Source organism: Talpa occidentalis, unplaced genomic scaffold (genome assembly GCF_014898055.3).
Source record: "Talpa occidentalis isolate TD23 unplaced genomic scaffold, MPIMG_talOcc4v2.1 talOcc4.12, whole genome shotgun sequence".
Taxonomy (NCBI): Eukaryota; Metazoa; Chordata; class Mammalia; order Eulipotyphla; family Talpidae; genus Talpa; species Talpa occidentalis.
The window spans coordinates 50,342,632-50,362,036 of NW_023601212.1; the positions used below are offsets into that span (position 1 = coordinate 50,342,632).

At 36.4% G+C, this 19,405-nt stretch overlaps 1 protein-coding gene across 1 annotated transcript in view; it reads right to left on the reverse strand.

Moving 5' to 3' along the window:
- EDEM3 (ER degradation enhancing alpha-mannosidase like protein 3) overlaps window positions 1-19,051 on the reverse strand; it is a 66,428-nt gene extending 47,377 nt beyond the window's left edge. Inside the window, exons 1-4 of the mRNA XM_037506296.2 lie at window positions 18,698-19,051; window positions 13,901-13,946; window positions 1,493-1,593; window positions 966-1,005 (exon numbers count right to left, since the gene is read on the reverse strand). Of these exons, the coding sequence (XP_037362193.1) occupies window positions 966-1,005; window positions 1,493-1,593; window positions 13,901-13,946; window positions 18,698-18,855 (345 nt within the window). The 5' untranslated portion in view covers window positions 18,856-19,051. The remainder of the gene's footprint in view (window positions 1-965; window positions 1,006-1,492; window positions 1,594-13,900; window positions 13,947-18,697) is intronic.
- Between the last annotated feature and the right edge of the window lie 354 nt (window positions 19,052-19,405).

Genomic DNA, 19,405 nt, shown 5'->3' on the forward strand with positions numbered 1-19,405 from the left:
CTCTGGACTTTTTAATAAAAAGGTTGTCTCAAATACACCTGCATTTTATAAACAAAAAGAAGCTGTAGAAAAATAAATAATGCCCAGCCATATTTCAGAACAACTAAATAATAATATAGTAAGAGAGGGGAGGGAGGGAAAGAGAGAGGGGGAAAGAGAGAGAAACTTAAAACTGCACAGGCAATCTTCCTTAGGTGTTGGTATAGTTAATTATCTCTGGCCAAAAAAGAAACAAAAATTGCCCATTGAAAGAAGAATACAGAAAAGCCTATTTCTGAAACATTTCAGACATACCAAAGATTTTTTTTTAATGTTAACTGGTACTTGAGATACTAACTCAAAGTTGAGAATTATGTCTTAAGGAAAATCCTGAAACAGGCCTACTCTATATAAAGAGTAAAGAAGTATACTAAGATTATAAAATTAGAAAAATATTGTTTTAGAAATTATGACATCTGGAACTCAATCTTTCCCCTCTGCCATCACAAAATGTCCCCAACTAACATTAATTAAAATGATTTTGGATCCCATAAGGTTGAAAAGGAGATACTAAAGTGATCATATGCTGCTAAAAATTAGTGCTGGTAAAAAAGTAATTTGTTTATATACATACACACACATATGTATATAAACAAGAATCTAATTTAACAATTTCAGTGTCACTTTGGCATATCATTTTGAAACAAGAATAACAATGGTATTTTCTAAATTATTTTTTCCAATAGCATCAACCTCCATGATCAAGGGGGAAGGAAAAGTTTTCCTAAGTAAGATACCATTGTGTAAACTGACATTTACTTGACATTCAATAATGTCAACAATTTATTTAAAAGCAAAGATCAAAATGTCTTAAATTCTAAAGGCTTTTACTTCAGACTTACTGTATAACAATGATACAAATAACACTTGAGTGAACATATCATGAAATTTATAAAATAAATAAATTCAAGAAGAATCAAACCTACCACAAGAGTGTCCAAAGAATCAATCAGTGTTAGGGAAAATCTAAGAAAAAGCATAACAAGACACAAAACATGAGAATTCTAAATATTTTATTTAGCCATAAATATATAAGCTGACTAATACTTATGTATATCTATAGTACAATGTCACCTACAATGATTAGCACCAGTCTTAACATTATTTATTCTCAGCATATTTACATATCTTTCAAGATGAACAGAAACATTCATTAGTTCATTTAAAAGTAAATAATATTAAAGCATCAGCATGATATAATGTATTAAAGATTTTAGATACATTTCTTAAGTTGCATGCAATTTAAGAAACAACTCATTCAACTTGTACTGATCTAAGAGATAAACTGATCGATTTTTACAAAATATAACAGAAGGGAATAAAGGAGGTTAATTCAATACCTAAAGCAGTTACTGAAATTTAACTAAACCTCAGAAATATGATAGTAAACTGCCTCTAAGAAGTGTAAGACTTGAGAACGTTGGGATGCTATGCTCCCGGTATTAATACTCACTTTCCCAATGCATCATCAACGTCACCCCGACTTGGCTCCTGACCTCTAACGCGACCTCTACAGGTTAAAGGCATGAGTTCATCAGCTGGGTAAGCATGTTCCTGTAAGAAATACTTTAATGAGTCACAAAGAAAAATAACAGAAAGCACACATCATTTAAAAAATAAAGCTTCGTTTTAAAAAAATAAAATAGAAAGGTTAGCCACAAGTTCTACTATTCTGACAGTCTATGGAATCTTTTAAAAAATGTTTAATTATACAGTATGTTCTTGAAAAAATATGTAAGAAAATACTCCTTTAAGACACTGAAAATCTGCTAGCTTTCCACTCTCAGAGGTGCTTCTGTTAAGACTGGCATTCATATTCCAGAATTATTCACCTGTGTTCAAATACATACACACACACACACACACACACACACATATATATCCTTGAAAAAAATCTACTTACAGATGACTCATGTCATATATATACTGCTCTAGAAGCTTATATTACAGTGGAGTTAGAACGTTTTTTATTCTTTTTCAATAACTACGAAGTGATAACTTAAAATTAGCTAATAGTAAATTAATCGATACTTATGTCCTAAGCACTAGCCTTTTCACATTAATTAATTTACTTATCACACAACCCTCTACAGTAGATTCAATTATCTCCATTTTACAGATGAGAAAACTGAGATGCAGATAAGCTTAGTAAGCCTAGATCATGCAACTAGTAGATGTTGGATTCTGAATTCAAACCCATGCAATCTGACTCCAAAGTCATACATACCCTAACAATAACTGCTCCTCACAGCATTCCAAAGTATGGGTATGCTAACATTTATTTACTTATTCCTCTAATAACATATAGACTGATACTGATTTCTTATTAAGTAAACAATACTACAACAAACATCTATATACTATATCTTTTGTACATATGCTTATATTTTCTATAATTTAAATTCCTAAAAATAGACCTAATGGGTCAAAGGTATGAATATTTCATTTTTGATAGCTACTACCAAACTGAAGACTTTCAGTTTACATTCTCAGTGGTATATATTTTACCAATCTCCTGAATAAAATGTTACGTCAAGTTTATCAATAAGGATAAACCTTTTTTTATACAAACCATTACTATTAATTTTGTGAAATATCTGTTTATATCTTTTGTCTATTTTCTGTTGTTTTCTTATTGGCCAATACATTACTGGCCTTACATGTTATATTTGTGATATACAGTCAATATTACTGTCCTGTCTTTATTTGGCTTTTAACTTTATGGTGCTATTTACTTTGTTTTAAATATGAAGTTAAAACAGTCTCTTCCGGGCCTCCCCGGTGGCGCAGCGGTTGAGCGCTGGGTTGTGAAGCTGCCCGCAGCCTCTGCAGCGCTGGTTCGATCCCCGGCTGCTCCCGGCCACCGGAGGAGGGTCCCACATGGCGCGCAGACCTCTCCTGCCGCCCGCTGCTCCCCTCAGCAGTGTACTTCGGTCCTTCTGCCTGCTCTGCTCCCCGCTCTGGCTCTGGTGAATTCTCTCACCCTCCCGCGCTTCTGACTATACCCAGTGCATGTATAAACAAAAAAAAAAAAAAAAAACAGTCTCTTCCTTTATAGTTTCTGGATCTCAGGCATGCTTAAGACTATCTTGAGCCTATATCTGCAATCTATTTTTATGATGTGAAACAGGGATGAAACGATCTCACCCCACAATAGTCAATTTTCTAAATACCACTTTTTAAACAATCCACCTTTCCCAACCGTTTGAAATACATTATTCAAAATTACCTACACATACATTTCCATTGTCTCTATTTTATTCTAAAGTCGTCTTTGTTCTACCAGATATATTTCCTACTCCAATATCATTATATTAACTACTTTATTGTTACAACAGGCCTTGCCACTTTAGTACAGCAATTCTCTCCCCCTAATTATTTTTCTTCATAATTTTCTTCATTACTTTTTTCAAATTTACTCTTGTGGATAACTTTAAAATTTCCTTAAAATATCATTAAAAATTTAATTGCAAGAGTCTAATTAGAGATTAACTCCTATCTTTACCAACTGAATCTTTCCATCTTGGAATACAAAACATCAGTGTTAATTCATATCCTCTTTTATGACTTCAGTTTCCTCCTGTAGGTCTCAATATTCAATAATATTTCTTATTAGGTTTATTTGTAAACCTAGTTTACTATTTACTTTTTTGATATACTATTGAGTGGGATTTTTATTTTTAAGAATGACATGAGAGCACTCCTAGTCTAGATGATAATGAAGTACATGCAAGAATCTTCTATCCACTACAAACACATAGAAATACTGAATTAAATTTTTAAAAAATTGCTGAGTTGGAGAACAAGAAAACTTCAAGTATCAAAATGAACAATGGAATGGAGACTATGAAGCTATACTGCCTACAACATGGGCATTAGAAATAAAGACAGTTTTTAGGGGGAGTTATTCTAATACCCTAAGTGATGTCAGTTGAAGCTGCTGGCCCTACATACATGGCCTAAGTCATGGGTAGGTTCCTTAAATCAGATAGTTGCTTCATAGAAACTGAACTGGAACTTCTCCATTTACTGGCTGCAGGTCTTAACAGAAAAGGAGAGAAACAAGAAAGATCCAATGAACTTTGTATTTTTTTTACTAGGTGAGAACCCCTAAAAGAGTTTTCTAAAATTAATAAAAAGTGATTATGAGAAAAGTGTAGAGGTCAGAATCATTGCATTTACATATTACAACTTTAACCAATATCTGTAGACTCCTGTCAATAATTGAAATACTATACTTCTCCCTATTCAGGAAATTCCTGTTAGGATTTTGTCAATTATGTTATTATAAGCAGTTCTCACTTTGCATGGTCACACTATATGCAAGATTCACTATTAAGTTAAACAAACCTCAGCAACATGGTTCAAATTCAGTTACCACTGTGTATTAACTATAAGTAATTGCCTAAAATCCAAACTTTGGTGCTGATTCTTAACACACAAATCGCTATGTAAGTAACAAATCTCACATCAGTGATCAATCACATCTTTGAGAGTCTGTCAGTGATTGATCACTGTGTATGTATTTTGAGTGTACACATAGCAAATGTAGTTGTGTTGCCTCCTTGTCACCTAGTGATAATCCCACTGACAGTTTGATAGTTTTATAAAGAGATAATCAAAAGAGAAGATCAGTTAACAGGATGAAAGTTCACCAAAGAAATGAAAAGTGGTAACATTGAAAGTAAAACTAGAATTGAACATAAATGGGTCAGAGAATAAATAGATTACCATGGAATGCTGACACAATGCCACTTGAGACCCAAGACTTTATAAAGTCAGAGGAACTTAGTGAACGTCACGTTATCAAGGATGGAGAAAGAGGTTGTGAGAGAAAGGATGAAGATGTCACAGTGGAAATGAGGCTCATAAAAATATTCCCATTAAAAGGAAATCCCAGAGATATCTCATGACATGGAGTGCGAAGGATAAAATAGCTAAAGCTGATCCAAACTTTGAAAGGAGTGTGACAGTACAACAAAGTATAGAAAAGATGTCTGTTCAATATTAAGTTATACAATATGATGAAAGCAAGCCAGGCAAGCACTGTTCAAATTTCTCTCAATGCCTTTTTTCCCCAGAGAAATAATACTTTAATTCAAAGCCTCTAATATTTTGAACTACAGTATATATTAGTTTTGCTATTTTAAACATTTCTCTGTACATTTATAACCATCAGAAAGAGTCTTCAATGTATGGACAAATTTTAAAAGGTTTATAACATTCATATTCTGGTCTAGAATCATGATTCCCACATTTGCTAGTATCAGAATTCTTAAATGGAGGCAACACACAACATTTTTTTTTTTTTTAATATTTTTTTTTTTTAATAGAGGCATTTTTTTTTTTATTTATTTATTTGTTTGTTTCTTTGTTTATACATGCACTGGGTACAGTCAGAAGCGCGGGAGGGTGAGAGAATTCACCAGAGCCAGAGCAGGGAGCAGAGCAGGCAGAAGAACCAAAGTACACTGCTGAGGGGAGCAGCGGGCGGCAGGAGAGGTCTGCGCGCCATGTGGGACCCTCCTCCAGTGGCCGGGGAGCAGCCGGGGATCGAACCGGCGCCGCAGAGGTCGCCGGCAGCTTCGCAACCCAGCGCTCAACCGCTGCGCCACCGGGGAGGCCCAACACACAACATTTTTACTGTTATTTTAAAACACTGTCATCTGCATTGTTATTACTCTGGTATTCCTGGGTTAGGTTGTCGCTAGTCTATTACTTGAAAAACAATTTAAATGGTTATGAAAGAGTTGAGGTATTTTTTTCTTTGCTTCAGAAATCTGAAGTACTGTTCCATTGCATTCTTGTATTCACTGAGTATTGGGTGGAAAAATTTCTAAGACTACTCTCATTTTTCACTTCTTGAGTAGGAACTGGTTCTTGCCTATACTTGTGTGCTTAAGTGACTCTTAATTCTTGAAGTTCAGCAAAAATATTGCCAATGTTATATACAAATCTATTCTACTGCTTCTTACTAAATGCAGTGATCTAGATTCTAAATTCACAACAGCAGAAAAAGAGGGAAGGAAAACTAAACACATAATCAACAAAATGGCAGATTAAAAAAAAAATTATAGTAGGCTAAAAAATATGAAAAATATCAAAGGCTGCAACCCTTCAGGTAATTTGAAAAGTTCACTAGTCTATGATGATTCATTTCCTGAGGAAAGGGTTCCAAGGCAACAAATGTTTTTGATTATAATTAGAATCCAAGTGCAGCTACTAAAATTTAAACCCAATATTTTGTAATTTTAATATTGTATGTAAATTTTAGTATAAACTCCTAATTACTTTTACATGTGTCTTACTTGTCATATTCCTAAATACTTTTTCTGTATTAATTCCAATAGAACTGTGATTTTCCAGAATGCACACTATTTTTATTGCTTTGTTACATATTTAATACATAAACAACACTTAAAAGAAACACAAGAAAAGTAGTATTTTTTACACTTGCAGATGTATTTTGGAAGATATTTTTGTAAGCAATCATTCAAATATTAATTTGGTTGTAATGAGTTCCTTAGAAAGATTAGAATATTTTTAAGGTTTTCCAAAACACATATTTACACCAACATCTCTGTCTGAAATTAAATATAAAACCAAACCCTAAGCTTACCCAGAGAAGAAAAATATTAATAGCAAATGCAAACCAGAATAATCAAATCTAAGGGAGTTTTGAATCAGGAGTAAAATTACTTTGTCCCTTTGTTTCAACTTAAGGATAAAAACAAAACCACAGTCTTTTTTCAGGGTTAACCACAAGTGAACTACAGTTGGTTTGCATAAATCCAGAGCAATGCATACGTGGCAAATAAACAGCCAGACCTGGTATTAGGCTTCAAACATCCTGGTTATCTGAGATACAGTAATACTTCCTCTTTATAAAGTGTAGCCAAAACTAGGAATAAGTAATTCATACCACTATGACTCAAAGCCACAAAATACACTGAGTAATGATCACACAGAAATAAAAGCTTAAGTGATAAAAGAGTCCTACAAAAAAATAAAGTTGCTCATGTATCCACCTAAAAGCAAGGGCAAAAACAAAAAAACAAACGTAGTTGACAGCCCACAGGCAACTCTAAGTTTACTAGAGTGTTGACGTGATCTAACTCTGCTCTCAGATACTCGAGTCAAAGGAGAATCAAGAGTGACTTAGTAAAACCAATTCCAAAACTGAACATAGGGAAGAGACTTCATTTCACCAAAAACAATAAAACAAAAGCATTATTTATAAGAGTTATCAGAGCTGTCAAATTTCATTTCCAATAAAGTATATATGTTCTTTTGAAATTCTTAATCCAGATCCTTATTGTTAAACACCTCTTTCCTTGAAGCAGATATCCCTTCCTAAAATAAACAAAACAAATACAAACACTCTTATCACATACTGATTAGCATATGCTAATTACAGCTGACCCTTGGAGGACTAGGGAGTTAAAGAAGACTGCCCCCAACCCAGCACAGCTGAAAATCCATGTGTAACTTTAGATTCCCTCAAATTTAACTACTAAAAAAAAGTCCGCTACTGACTGGAAATCTTATTGATAATATAAGCAGTCTACTGGCACATATTTTGCATACTATATATATTATATATTGTATTTTTACAATGAAGTAAATTGAAGAAAATCTTAAGGAGAGAAAATACACTATTATACTGTATTACTGAAGCCAAAAGTTTACATTATCTGTTTAGAAGAAAATGTACATGTAAGTGGACCTGCACCATTCTCACTCCTGCTGTTCAAGGGTCAACTGTACTGACCGCCCACGATTACTCATCATCCTCTTTTCACTCCAAGTCAAATTTTTCTGTTCAATATTTATACCCATCAAACCATCTTTTAAAGATTCCACTTACCTAAACTATTAAACTTTTAGAATCAGAGCTTCCTACACTGAGCATTTATTCTCCTCTAAGGTAGCATATTTTATGAAGTATTTCTCACGGGAGAACCAAGTAACATAATCGCAGCTGTCTCACAGATTTTAAATGAAGTCACCGCAGAGTAGAATGTTAGCATACTTTAAATTTTTACCCCAAATTAAAAGAGAACAAACAATTCAAAAATTCTTCAAGATACCCTAATTTGGGCTTTTTGAGCAACAATAAAATTAATTGAACTTACTTCATTTTGTATGAAATAAATAATAATGTTATAATGAAAGAAAGCCTGCACTAGTAGGTCTTTTAAATGTCAATAGATGCAGAAAAAATACCTGATAAATTTCAGTATACTGTAATGATGAAAACTGCCAGCAAACTAGAAGTATCAGGAATTTATTCAAGTGTTAGGGAGCATCTATGAAAAACCAACAACTAACATTCTAGTAAGTTAAAACTTAATTGCTTTCGCCCTAAGAGTAGAAACAAGGCAGGGATCTCACCACTTCTTTTCAACATAAACAAGAAATCCTAATGACTGTAGTAAGAATAAACGGCATTCAGATTGGAAAGGAAGAAGTAAGTCTGTTTGTAGATGACATGATTGAACATGTGGAAAATTCTAAGGAACCTACCCTCCAAAAAGCTAGTAGAAATGTGATTTTAGCAAGATGGCAGGATATAAGATCAACAGACATAAAGTTATTATATTCCCAAATAACATCAACGGACAACTGTAAATCAAAATTTGAAAAACAATTTATAACAGCATCAAAACCAGGAAATATTTATGAATAAATGTAACAAAAGATGTACAAAACCCATACACTGAAAAATATGAAACACTACTGACATTAAATGAGATTTAAATAAAGGGCAAAGACTCCATGTTCATGGATTAGAAGACCCAATAGTCTTAAGAGGTCAATCTCCCCAAATTATAGATTCAACACAATCCCATGATAGCTCAACAAAGAACCCAGAATACTCAAAAAGACTCTGAAAATGAACAAAGCTGAAACAACAAAGCTGCCTGATTTTAGGACTTAACACACAAGGAAGGTGGTATGATATTGGTATACAGACCAAGATATTTAGACCAATTGGAAAAAAAATACAGTCTAGAAGTAGACCCATTCATAATGGTTAACTGATTTTTTTCCACAAGTGCCAAAGTAATTCAGTGGGGAAATAATATTCTTTTCAAAAATGGTGCTGAAAGAATCAAATATGCACATAGAAGAAACTACATGTATCAATCTTTACCTCATGTTATACACAAAAATTAACTCAAGGTGAGTCACAGACCTAACTGAACAAGCTAAAATTATAAAACACCTAGATGGCAAAAAGAAAATCTTTGCGATCCTGGGCTAGGTAATTATTTTTTAGGTAGGATATAAAAGAATTATGAAAGGAAAAAAGGCTACATTGTACTTGATAACAATTTAAAAAGTGCATTTCAAAAGACACTGTTAAAATTAGAAGTCAAAGCACAGACTGTGAGAAAATATCTGCAAAACATGTAAGTGATAAAGGACTGATATCCATACCATGTAACTCTTATTATTAGTAGGTGCTAACAGGACAAATGACTTGCTTTAAAAATGGGCAAGAGATCTGAACAGACGTTTCACCAAATTAAAAAGCTGTACTAAGCACACGGAAAGATTTTCAACATCATTAGTCATCAGAAAAATCAAATTAAAAGCACAATGAAATATCATTATACACCTACTAAAATGGCTAAAATCAATAAGACTGAAAATATCAAGTATTAGAGAGGATATGGGATAACTGAAACTCTCATAGGTTGCTGGTGGGGAATGCAAAATATCACAGCCATTTCAGAAAAGTTTGGCCAGTTTCTTATAAACATACTCTTCCCATATAACCCAGCAATCCCACTCTTACATGTGAAATATATGAAAATGTATGTCCACATAAAAACTTGCATTCAGCAGTCTTATTAATAGCAGTTAAAGACAAGAAACAAGACAAATATTTAATAGATGGTGAATGGATAACAAATTGTGCTCTATCAAATTAATGGAATGCTACTGAGTAACAAACAGGAACTACAATATGCCCCAAAACATGGATATATCTCAAAAGCATCAGTCTAAATGAAAGAACCTATTGATAAATCAAAATGATGCCACTTACATGAAATCCTAGAAAAGGACAAAGTATAGTGACAAAAAGCACAACGCAATGGTTGCGAGAGGTTGAAGGTAGAGAGAATGAATTGACTACAACAGTGCATTAGGAAGCTCTTTGGGATGATGGAAATGTTCTATGTTATAATTGTGGTGATAGTTAAATGTCTATATTACACTTATCAAAACTCAATTGTGCACTTGAAATTGAAGATTTTTTCTTGCAAATTATACCTAATTAAACAGAAAGCTAAAATGCTATATAAAATATCAGTGATTACAATAAAACATTATAAGATATTACAGAATTTTCTTATCATTTTGGTAGTTTTAGGATGTTCTCAAAGTAGAGGTTAAGGAACAATGCCACAAATGAAGACATAAATCAACTCCCTCTCTCCCAGTTATTAATACTGCTTCTAAACTATTTTGTTTATAGAACTATTCTTATTGATGAACAAACTATAGAAAAGAAACATGAGGTACAGAATTTCAAATGGGGAATATGAAAAAGTTACGGGAATGAATGGTGGTGTTGGCTGTGCAATAGCATGAATGTACTTCATACCAGAGAACAGCGTACTTAAAAACGCTCAATTTCATGTCATGTATATTTTGCCACAAAGACTGGCAAGGGGGAAGTAATTCTAAGAAAACTTATACCAATCTAGAACTCCACAAGGAAGTTACAAGTTAAAACAGTTCCTTTGGCTTGAATAATTAGACTAATCTACTATTTCTTAGAACTGTGCTCTCAAGAAATGAAGATGAAAGGTAGTTACTAATTCCACTAGTAAAGGGAAATTATGCTCAACTCTTTTAAGATTTATTTGCAGTCTTAAGGCATCTTCCAACAGCTTTTGTTTCTAATAGTTTAGCTGAGTAGTCTAAAGTTGTCAGAAAAACAAAGATCAGATCAGAGACCTCAAATCAAAAATGGCTCTGCATTTGGTGTCCTAAATTTTGTTATTTTCTCATCTAAATTAATCCACAAACAGAACTCAGCACAAATACTCAAAACATGGTAACAGAAGCCCTGAGTAGTCTAGGGTTAAATAAGGTCACATAAGAATTGCCAAAACAAACATCAAATTTCATGCTATTTGGGGGAAAAGAGAAAGCCATCTGTGCAATTCACTGTAGATAAACTGCTATCTGATTGGGGGTAGAGATTTGTCATATTTGTTAAAATGTTGATACTTAACACCAACAACCGAGAAAATTCCTGGATATAAAATCCAAGGGATGGCAGAGATGTAGAAATCTACCTAAAGCTGTCAGGGCATTGCTATTGAAAAACAGCATAAGAGAACTGGGAGATGAAAAAAGGAGAGGATGTGTGTGTGTAAAGGGAGATGTGTGTGAATGCTGGGAAAGAGTTCTGAGTTAAAGCCTAGAGAGATTTTTAGAGGGCAATTTTAGAGGGCAATCTCAGGTAAAGAATGAACAAAGACAGTGGTAGTGATAGTAACAGTAGAAGTAAATTTTTATATAGTGTTTCCTATTTGCCAGACACTAGTACTAAGCACTTGAATTATATAACCATGACATTGTGAGACAGACAACCATTTTAAAGAGATGAAGTAACAGGCTTAGGAAGATAAGATAACTTTCTCATTGTAACCCAAAAAATAACATTTAATAAGCATTTATATGCTAGGCACAGAACATATGAAAGACTAATTCTTTGAAAATTAAAGGAAATGGCCTCATTCTCAAAAATCTTATAGAAAGCGATAACCCTTTAAAATTGACATAAGCCACCCAGCTAGCTAAGTCGGCAGAGCATGAGACTCTTAAAATTATCGAATATTACATAGGAAGAGACATTGCTCGAGGGGTTATGTGATTTGTCTAGGGTTCAGGTTAGTACACAGCTGAGACAGGGTTTGAATTCAAACCCATCTAATTCCTAAACCTATATACTTCTATTCTGCAGCAAGCTAACAGTGTGTGTGAGAATAGCAAATAGAAAAACTTTTCAACTGACTTCAAATAACCAACACAGGGGGCACCTGGTCTCTACTTAGTATTTTAGAATTGTTTCATTTTGAGAACCGGAAAGAGGAAGTGTAAATTCTGGACTAAATCTTGGGTTCAAACCTCACATGAACTGAATATAACACAAGTATACTGCAAGACACTTACATTGTAAAATTACTGAACATTTAAAAATATGCAGATAGGAGTGGCTCCACTGGAAAATTGGTGGATGTTAATTCCAGTTCAGTCTTTGAGGTCGAAATCCCTTTCAGATCTTTTAGGTAAGTAGCTATAGCAATGTTATCCAGTTAGAGTCTAGAGAAAAGGAACCAAACCAGGAAGTCCTCTGAAGGTGGTCCTCAACAAACTGCTTTGTCACAAACCATTTATTAAATGCAGTATGTAGTAGGGAAAATGTATTGATAGAATTTATTGCTGTTTACCTAATAAGGGACAAGATAGTAAAGATGCTGTACTTTACAAAGAGAGCATTCTTTCCAGTGAGATATAATGAACTGATGCAGCTCTTCACATTTTTTCAACATGGAACCAAAATTATATACTTATGAAATGGCTGAGGTTTGACGGTGTAATGTGGTTCCACTTGGTCACCTTATAATCATCATCCTAGATTTGCTAAACTATGCTTTGCTCAAAACAATTAACCAGGGATAAATGATGTTGAAAGAAATATTAAGGTAATGGCTGTGCTTTTGAGAAATAAATTCAAAATTGCGTTTTCAATATGGTTTAAAATACCCAAATTTCATTACCAGTATATTCCAAAAATATGTATTAAGAACTCAACATATACTCCTAGAAAACATACATTATGAAAAGAAATAAGGACTATCAAGTATAAAACACAAAAATCAGAAATACAAAAATGCATAAAAGTACATATACTTAGATAATCCTTATAGATGAAGATATTTGGTTTATAGTGAAAAATAGATTCAGATAACCAGTAGAAAAACATTAAAAGCAGAATCAATTAATACGGGTTCTTTGCCAAATTTCTCCAACTGCATTTCATATCCTTAATCATAAAAGAAACGCTGCTAATATGTTTTAAAGTATGAAAAGTCTTAAGAAGCAATGTTCAGAATTCAAACTTTTCAAAAATAAATGTACATGTAAAATTTTCTTTTGAACTCTAAAATTTATTGTTTCATTTTTGTTTTAAGGTTTTAAAATTTTTAATTGTGGTAAAAAAAAAACCACAAAGTATAAAATTTACCATGTTTAAGTTCAGTAGTGTTAAATATACTGCATTGTGCAACAGATCTCCAGAGCCTATCCATTTTGTAAAACTGAAACTGCTATTTTATTTTAAATAGCTGAACATTTTAAAACAATATGGTACAGCGTCTAGAATGCAAAACATAGTCAAATCAAAGCCCTCTATGCATACATACTTTGAACAGAGACTAGGTGATAATTTGGCTTTTTTTTAAGCAATGGTTTTCTTCATATAGTGCATAAAGTTGTGTTTTTTTTTAATTAGAATAATTTCTCTTAAGGTCGACGAGAACAACTTATTCATGTTTACATCTACAGTATCTACCAATATGAAGCACTCAATAAACACAGTCAATAGAATCAAAGAAAATTGTTCAAACACAAAGTTTCATAACTTAATTCAATTATTCTTACCTATTCAATACACTGTTTGCCAAAGAACCATTACCAAGAATATTCTGTTAGCCTATGTTTATACTTTTTTTTTAAAGTGTGCCATTAATCTAGGTTTCAAAATTTTCAGTTGACTGTTTCACCTAATATTAAGTTTACATAAATATTATGTAAAGATAAGTTTTTTACTTACCATATAGTTACCAAATGCATGATCAAACATTTCCAGTACTTGATTCCTAATTTAAAAAAAGCAGAAATGGAAAAAAAAATTAAGTATATTGTATTTAAAGTCTTTCAGAAAGTTAGTGCACCTTCATAAAAATAAACCAATAAAAAACAAAAGAAAATTTAGTTAGAAAGGGGAAAAACCGGGTTAGGAAATACATCATTGTTAGTAAACAAGCTTTCATCAGTCACCACACAGAGCCAGATCAAACTTTTACTATTCCTAGCAATTTATATACAACAAACCTTATAATATATATCTCCTAGGAAACTGATCACCGATGCAGGTCATGCAGAGAATATCGATGCTGAAAATTATCAATAAGTACTTCTTAATAAAATTATTTAACAAAACTCTAGAGAGTTCCAGAAGAAAAATTATGGTACCATTTACTGCTTATCCTATATATTCTATAAAGAGGGATTGGTGGGTGTATATATTGATGTAAAATAACAATAATCAAACAACCTTCTGCCTTTCTTCTCAAACTGAATAAAATCACATTTTCAAAAGATACTGTTTATGATTTTATGATGTACTCTGTTCCTTTATAAAAAAAATTACAGAAAGTCAAATAAATAATATTCACCTCTAAAATGAGACTATTTTTTTTTTTTAAAGTCTATTTTGGTTAACTCCTGTTTTTCAAAATCCCCAAAATGATTATTTAAAATCAAGTCTACTGATCCCCACACCAGATTTACTAAGTCAGAATCTTAGTAATAAGAAAGGAATCAGGGGCCTCCCTGGTGGCACAGTGGGTTGAGTGCAGCACTGTGAAGCTGTCTGCAGCCTCTGGAGCACGGGTTTGATTCCCCGCCAGCTGGGAGATACCCACGTGGCGCAGAAGACCTCTCCTGTCTCACACACTGCTCTCCTCAGCAGTGCTTTTGGTCCATCTGCCTGTTCTGCTCCCTGCTCTATCTCTGGTGAATTCTCTCACCCTCCCGCGCTTCTGGCCTGTACCCCAGTTCTTGTATAAATAAATAAATCTTTAAAAAAAAAAAAAAGGAATCAGTCTTTCAATTAAACACTCTCAAGTTTGGCGGGTTGAGAGCTATAGGAAAAACTGTAAGTCAGTGTTATGATTTGACCAGGTGAAATCTCGTAATAATTAGCAAAGGCCAAATAGTTTAATAATCTTTTATTAACTTACTATTATTCCCAAAGTTCTACTGCCTAAGGTGAAGACTTAAAGTATTAAAGAAAATGGCTGGCTATGTTTTAGTTTTGGCTCCTCTTATATAGCAGTTGTCATTTTAAAAACTGTAATCATGATAGATTAAATACTGGCATAATACTGGTAGCAAATAAAAAAGAAATAATTTCCGGATAGTGGTTATAATGACCAGCAAATTCAAGTACAATCAAACCTGTGAACTGAATATATTAAGTCTTGACAACTTTTTATGAATAACAACCAGTTAAGAGCACGTAATCAATAAAACACGATGTAATCACTTTGCTAAAACATTAAATCTTTATGTGTTTTTATGTATGACAGAATACGGCAGACTACAAATCAAGTTATCTCGGAAAATTATGTATCTTACAGCATCCTTCTTAATATTTATTATATTGCAGATAATAAGGATCTCTCAAATTAGCTAAAAAAAAAGTTTAAATTTCCCTTTCAAGCACTGGTATCAATAAATGGAATATGGAAATATTTCTTCCTTCCCCTGAGAGGGAATACAAAATTACCAAGAAGTAGAAATTCCTGTAACTAGTAATGGTAGTGCCTAGACAGTATACTACAGATAACATTAGCTTGAACTTGTTAAACCAACTTTGCTCTCAGTTTTCGAGTCTGAGTAAATCATGACTGTATGATTTACATGCAGCACATGATCAGCAAATTTCACAACACACACTTTGAAGTGGACATATTTAATATCTCCACTTTGTACTCTCCCTTAGACATATAAATTCTAACAAAGTCGCATTTAAGTACAAAATGGCAGAATTACTTGTATTAAACAGAAAATGCTTCTACAAGGTTTATGTCAACAACTGGATAAAATGTATTGGAAATCAGATCCACAGTTCAAAGGTATGTGTCTCTCTTCATTTTAAAATAATGTCCATAAGTCAACTTATTTTAAAGTAACTTTGCCTGTGGGCCTCTCTGGTGGCACAGGCAGTTGAGCGCAGCCACTGTGAAGCTGTCTGCAGCCTCTGCAGTGCCAGTTCGATCCCAGCCAACCACGGAGTTACCCACATGGAGGGGCAGACCTCTCCTGCCTCGCCCATGGCTCCCCTCAGCAGTGTATTTCAGTTGGTCTGCCTGTTCTGTTTCCCGCTCTGTCTTGCTCGCACATCTGGCCTGTACCCTGGTTCTTGTATAAAAATACTTTGCCTGTCAAGCTATAGAAATTAGGTGTATATTGGGCCTTCCCAGTGGCGCAGCGGTTGAGCGCTGGGTTGCGAAGCTGCCCACAGCCTCTGCAGCGCCGGTACCGGAGGAGGGTCCCACATGGCGCGCAGACCTCTCCTGCCGCCCGCTGCTCCCCTCAGCAGTGTACTTCGGTCCTTCTGCCTGCTCTGCTCCCCGCTCTGGCTCTGGTGAATTCTCTCACCCTCCTGTGCTTCTGACTGTACCCAGTGCTTGTATAAATAAATAAATTAAAAAAAAAAAAAAGAAATTAGGTGTATATTTTCATTTAATGAAGAGACAACATTAACAAAATCTTCTGCTATAACTTTTGAAATACAAAGACAAAATAAGACTACATAATCAGGTAAATAAAAAACAACTGCAAGCAATGGAGCTTTATCTTTTAATTGGTTTGGGAAAGGGGTGGGGCATTTTCTCCTTTTTATCATAATTCATTATTTGGGCTTTCAAAAAAAATCAAACAGGTAGATAGTAATAAGTCAGAGTTCAGTTTCCTGAAAATCCCTGAGGGGAAAACAGTCAAATCATTGTTATTTGTGGGTTATAGCTTTAGACTCTTACTGTAGTCTTAGGGCAAGCTAAATCAACAAGCCTCAATAATTGTAATTTCACTTCATAAGAGACCTAAATTTTTCATAAGATGCCTAATATTTGAGTTAAAAATTCAAGCCAGCTTGGTTGGCTTTTCAATATAAAGAGGAGAAAGGATGGCAGTGGTCAAGTAATTGTTAAGAGATCTAAAGTTTTTCTTTTCAAGTCTTACAGCCATGCAACATGGTATGGTAGTGAGGGCATTGGTTCTGAGGCCACACAGACTTGAGTCTCAATACTGATTCCACCATTCACTAACTACACGACTGAATAAGTCTGCCATGAGTGGCAATTTTCTTAGCTACAAAATGGGGATAACATTCACCTTATTAAGAAATAGCGGATAAGAGAACATACGCAAAGTTCCTGCTAACAGGGTAGGATACTCAGTAAAACATTTATCAGTGACACATTAAATTCAGAAAGAAAACAAAAGGTACTTGAGAGTTATTTTTCTTTCATCAAGCCACTTTTATTGCTATTTTACCTACAAACTAGTATGTGACTCTTGCAACAACTTAAACAAGGAAGCAAATAAAACCTGATGATTCCACCTACCCTCCATCCCAACCCCATGAGGTAATCATCTTGCCATATTTTCCTGAGCTTAGACAATTTTTCTGTTGAAAGCAAAAACGGATGGTATTATACATATTTTGCAACTTGTATTTTTTTGTCTTAATATATGCTAGTCTTTCAAGATCTCCTTCCTCTTTAATATCTGAATTATTTCAGAAAGTGGATGCTCCAAGAAACACTTGCATTCTTTCAAAATTCTTGTACACCTATCTCTATATCCATACATAGTGCTTTCATCTACTATATGGTAGCTTCTCCGAAATGGGAATGATGACTCAAACAGTGCACACAATTTAAATTTCAGGAGATATCATTACTAAGTCATAGCAATTGACACATCCGCCAAGTTTTTTCTCACCTGAACTACCCAACACTGTATCCATGCGTTCAGTATCTACTAATCTAAGGGCACAAACTAGCCATCTCCTCCTTTCGATCTCCATCTCTCACAATTAGGAGGCTGGGCAGCTTTTCATTTTTATTGACCATCTGCATTTCCTCTCGAGTGAATTGAATTAACTCCTCGGGCCCTTTCGCCCATTTGCTATGACTGGGTCTCGACTTTTTCCTGATTCACGTGTGGGGCACTGTAAATACAACTGCTGATTTTATAAACTTCAAAGACAGATAAAATCACTTCGAGTAAATGAACAGGTACTCTCATTACAGCTTTCGGCTGATGATCCAACACGGTTCCACCATGAAAATGCACAGCAAGAAAACGCTAACAGGTGTAAAGTCCAAGTTCCAATGCGCGCGTCTCCCGTAACAGGTGTACACACTATGTCCTTAACTGCTGCGAGATCAGCAACATTTTCCCAGGCGGGAGCTCCCCTGGAAGACACTCCAACCCCGTCCCCGACCACACACACGCGCGGGGCTCGCGCGCAGCGCCGCGGGCTGCCGGCTCCGCCGGGCCCCTGACCGGGTGGTCGCGCTGACCCCCGCGGGTGGCCAAGCCCACGGCGCCCGCACAGGTCACGCCGGCCGGGCGACACCCCCCGCCCCGGACGGCGCACGGCGGGAGGCAGCCCTCACCCTCCCGCGCCACGTCCACCCGCCGGGGTCCGCGCGCGCCCACCGCCGTCCCAACGCGCCCGGACAGGCCCCAGCATGCCCGGTGGCAGTGACAGGCGCCCCGCCCGCGGCCGGTCCCTCGAGGAAGCCCACCCCGGGCGGCCCTGCACCCTTACCCAAGCTTCTGCTTCTCCTCCCTACTCATGGCCGCGGCCCCCGCCGTCCACACGGACGTGGCCGCCACCAGGCAGAGCGCGGCCGTCGCCGCCAGCAGGCTCCATGGCGCTCGCAGAGGCACCGGGGACCCGCAGCCCGGTCCGCCGGCTCCGCTCATGGCCCCGCGGTTCCGCGCACGCGCAGCGGCTACGCCCGGCCGGTGGGACACATTGCCGGACGCCGGCGGCGAGGGGGCTGCGAGCCGTGCCGAGGGCGGGCTGCTGAGTAGCGCTAGCGGCCGCCGTCGCCCAACTGTCTCCCGAAGACACCGAGCCGGTCCCCAGCGCCAGCGCTGCTGCTGCCGCCGCCCTCCGCCCTCCGCCCTCGGCAGACGAGCGCCTCCCCCGGCTTCCGGTGTCGTAGTCTAGGAAACCGCCTCCCCCACGCTACTTCCGGGTGGGGTCCGGGACGTGGAGCCTCAGAGCCAACGGGGACCAGACGGGAGGGAGGCGGGCTCCCGGGACGAGAGAGGGCATTGGCTGGGAGAGGTGAGACGTGGACAAAAGGCGGGACGGGGCAGGGACTCTCGTTCGGGCTCTCTCTCTCCCGACCCGTGAACTTGCCACCTGAAGACTACCAGTCCCGGCATGCACCGCGATCCCACGCCGCCCGACCCGCGCGCCTGCCCTCTCGGAGCGCTGCACTCTGGGAGATGTGGTCCTCCGAGG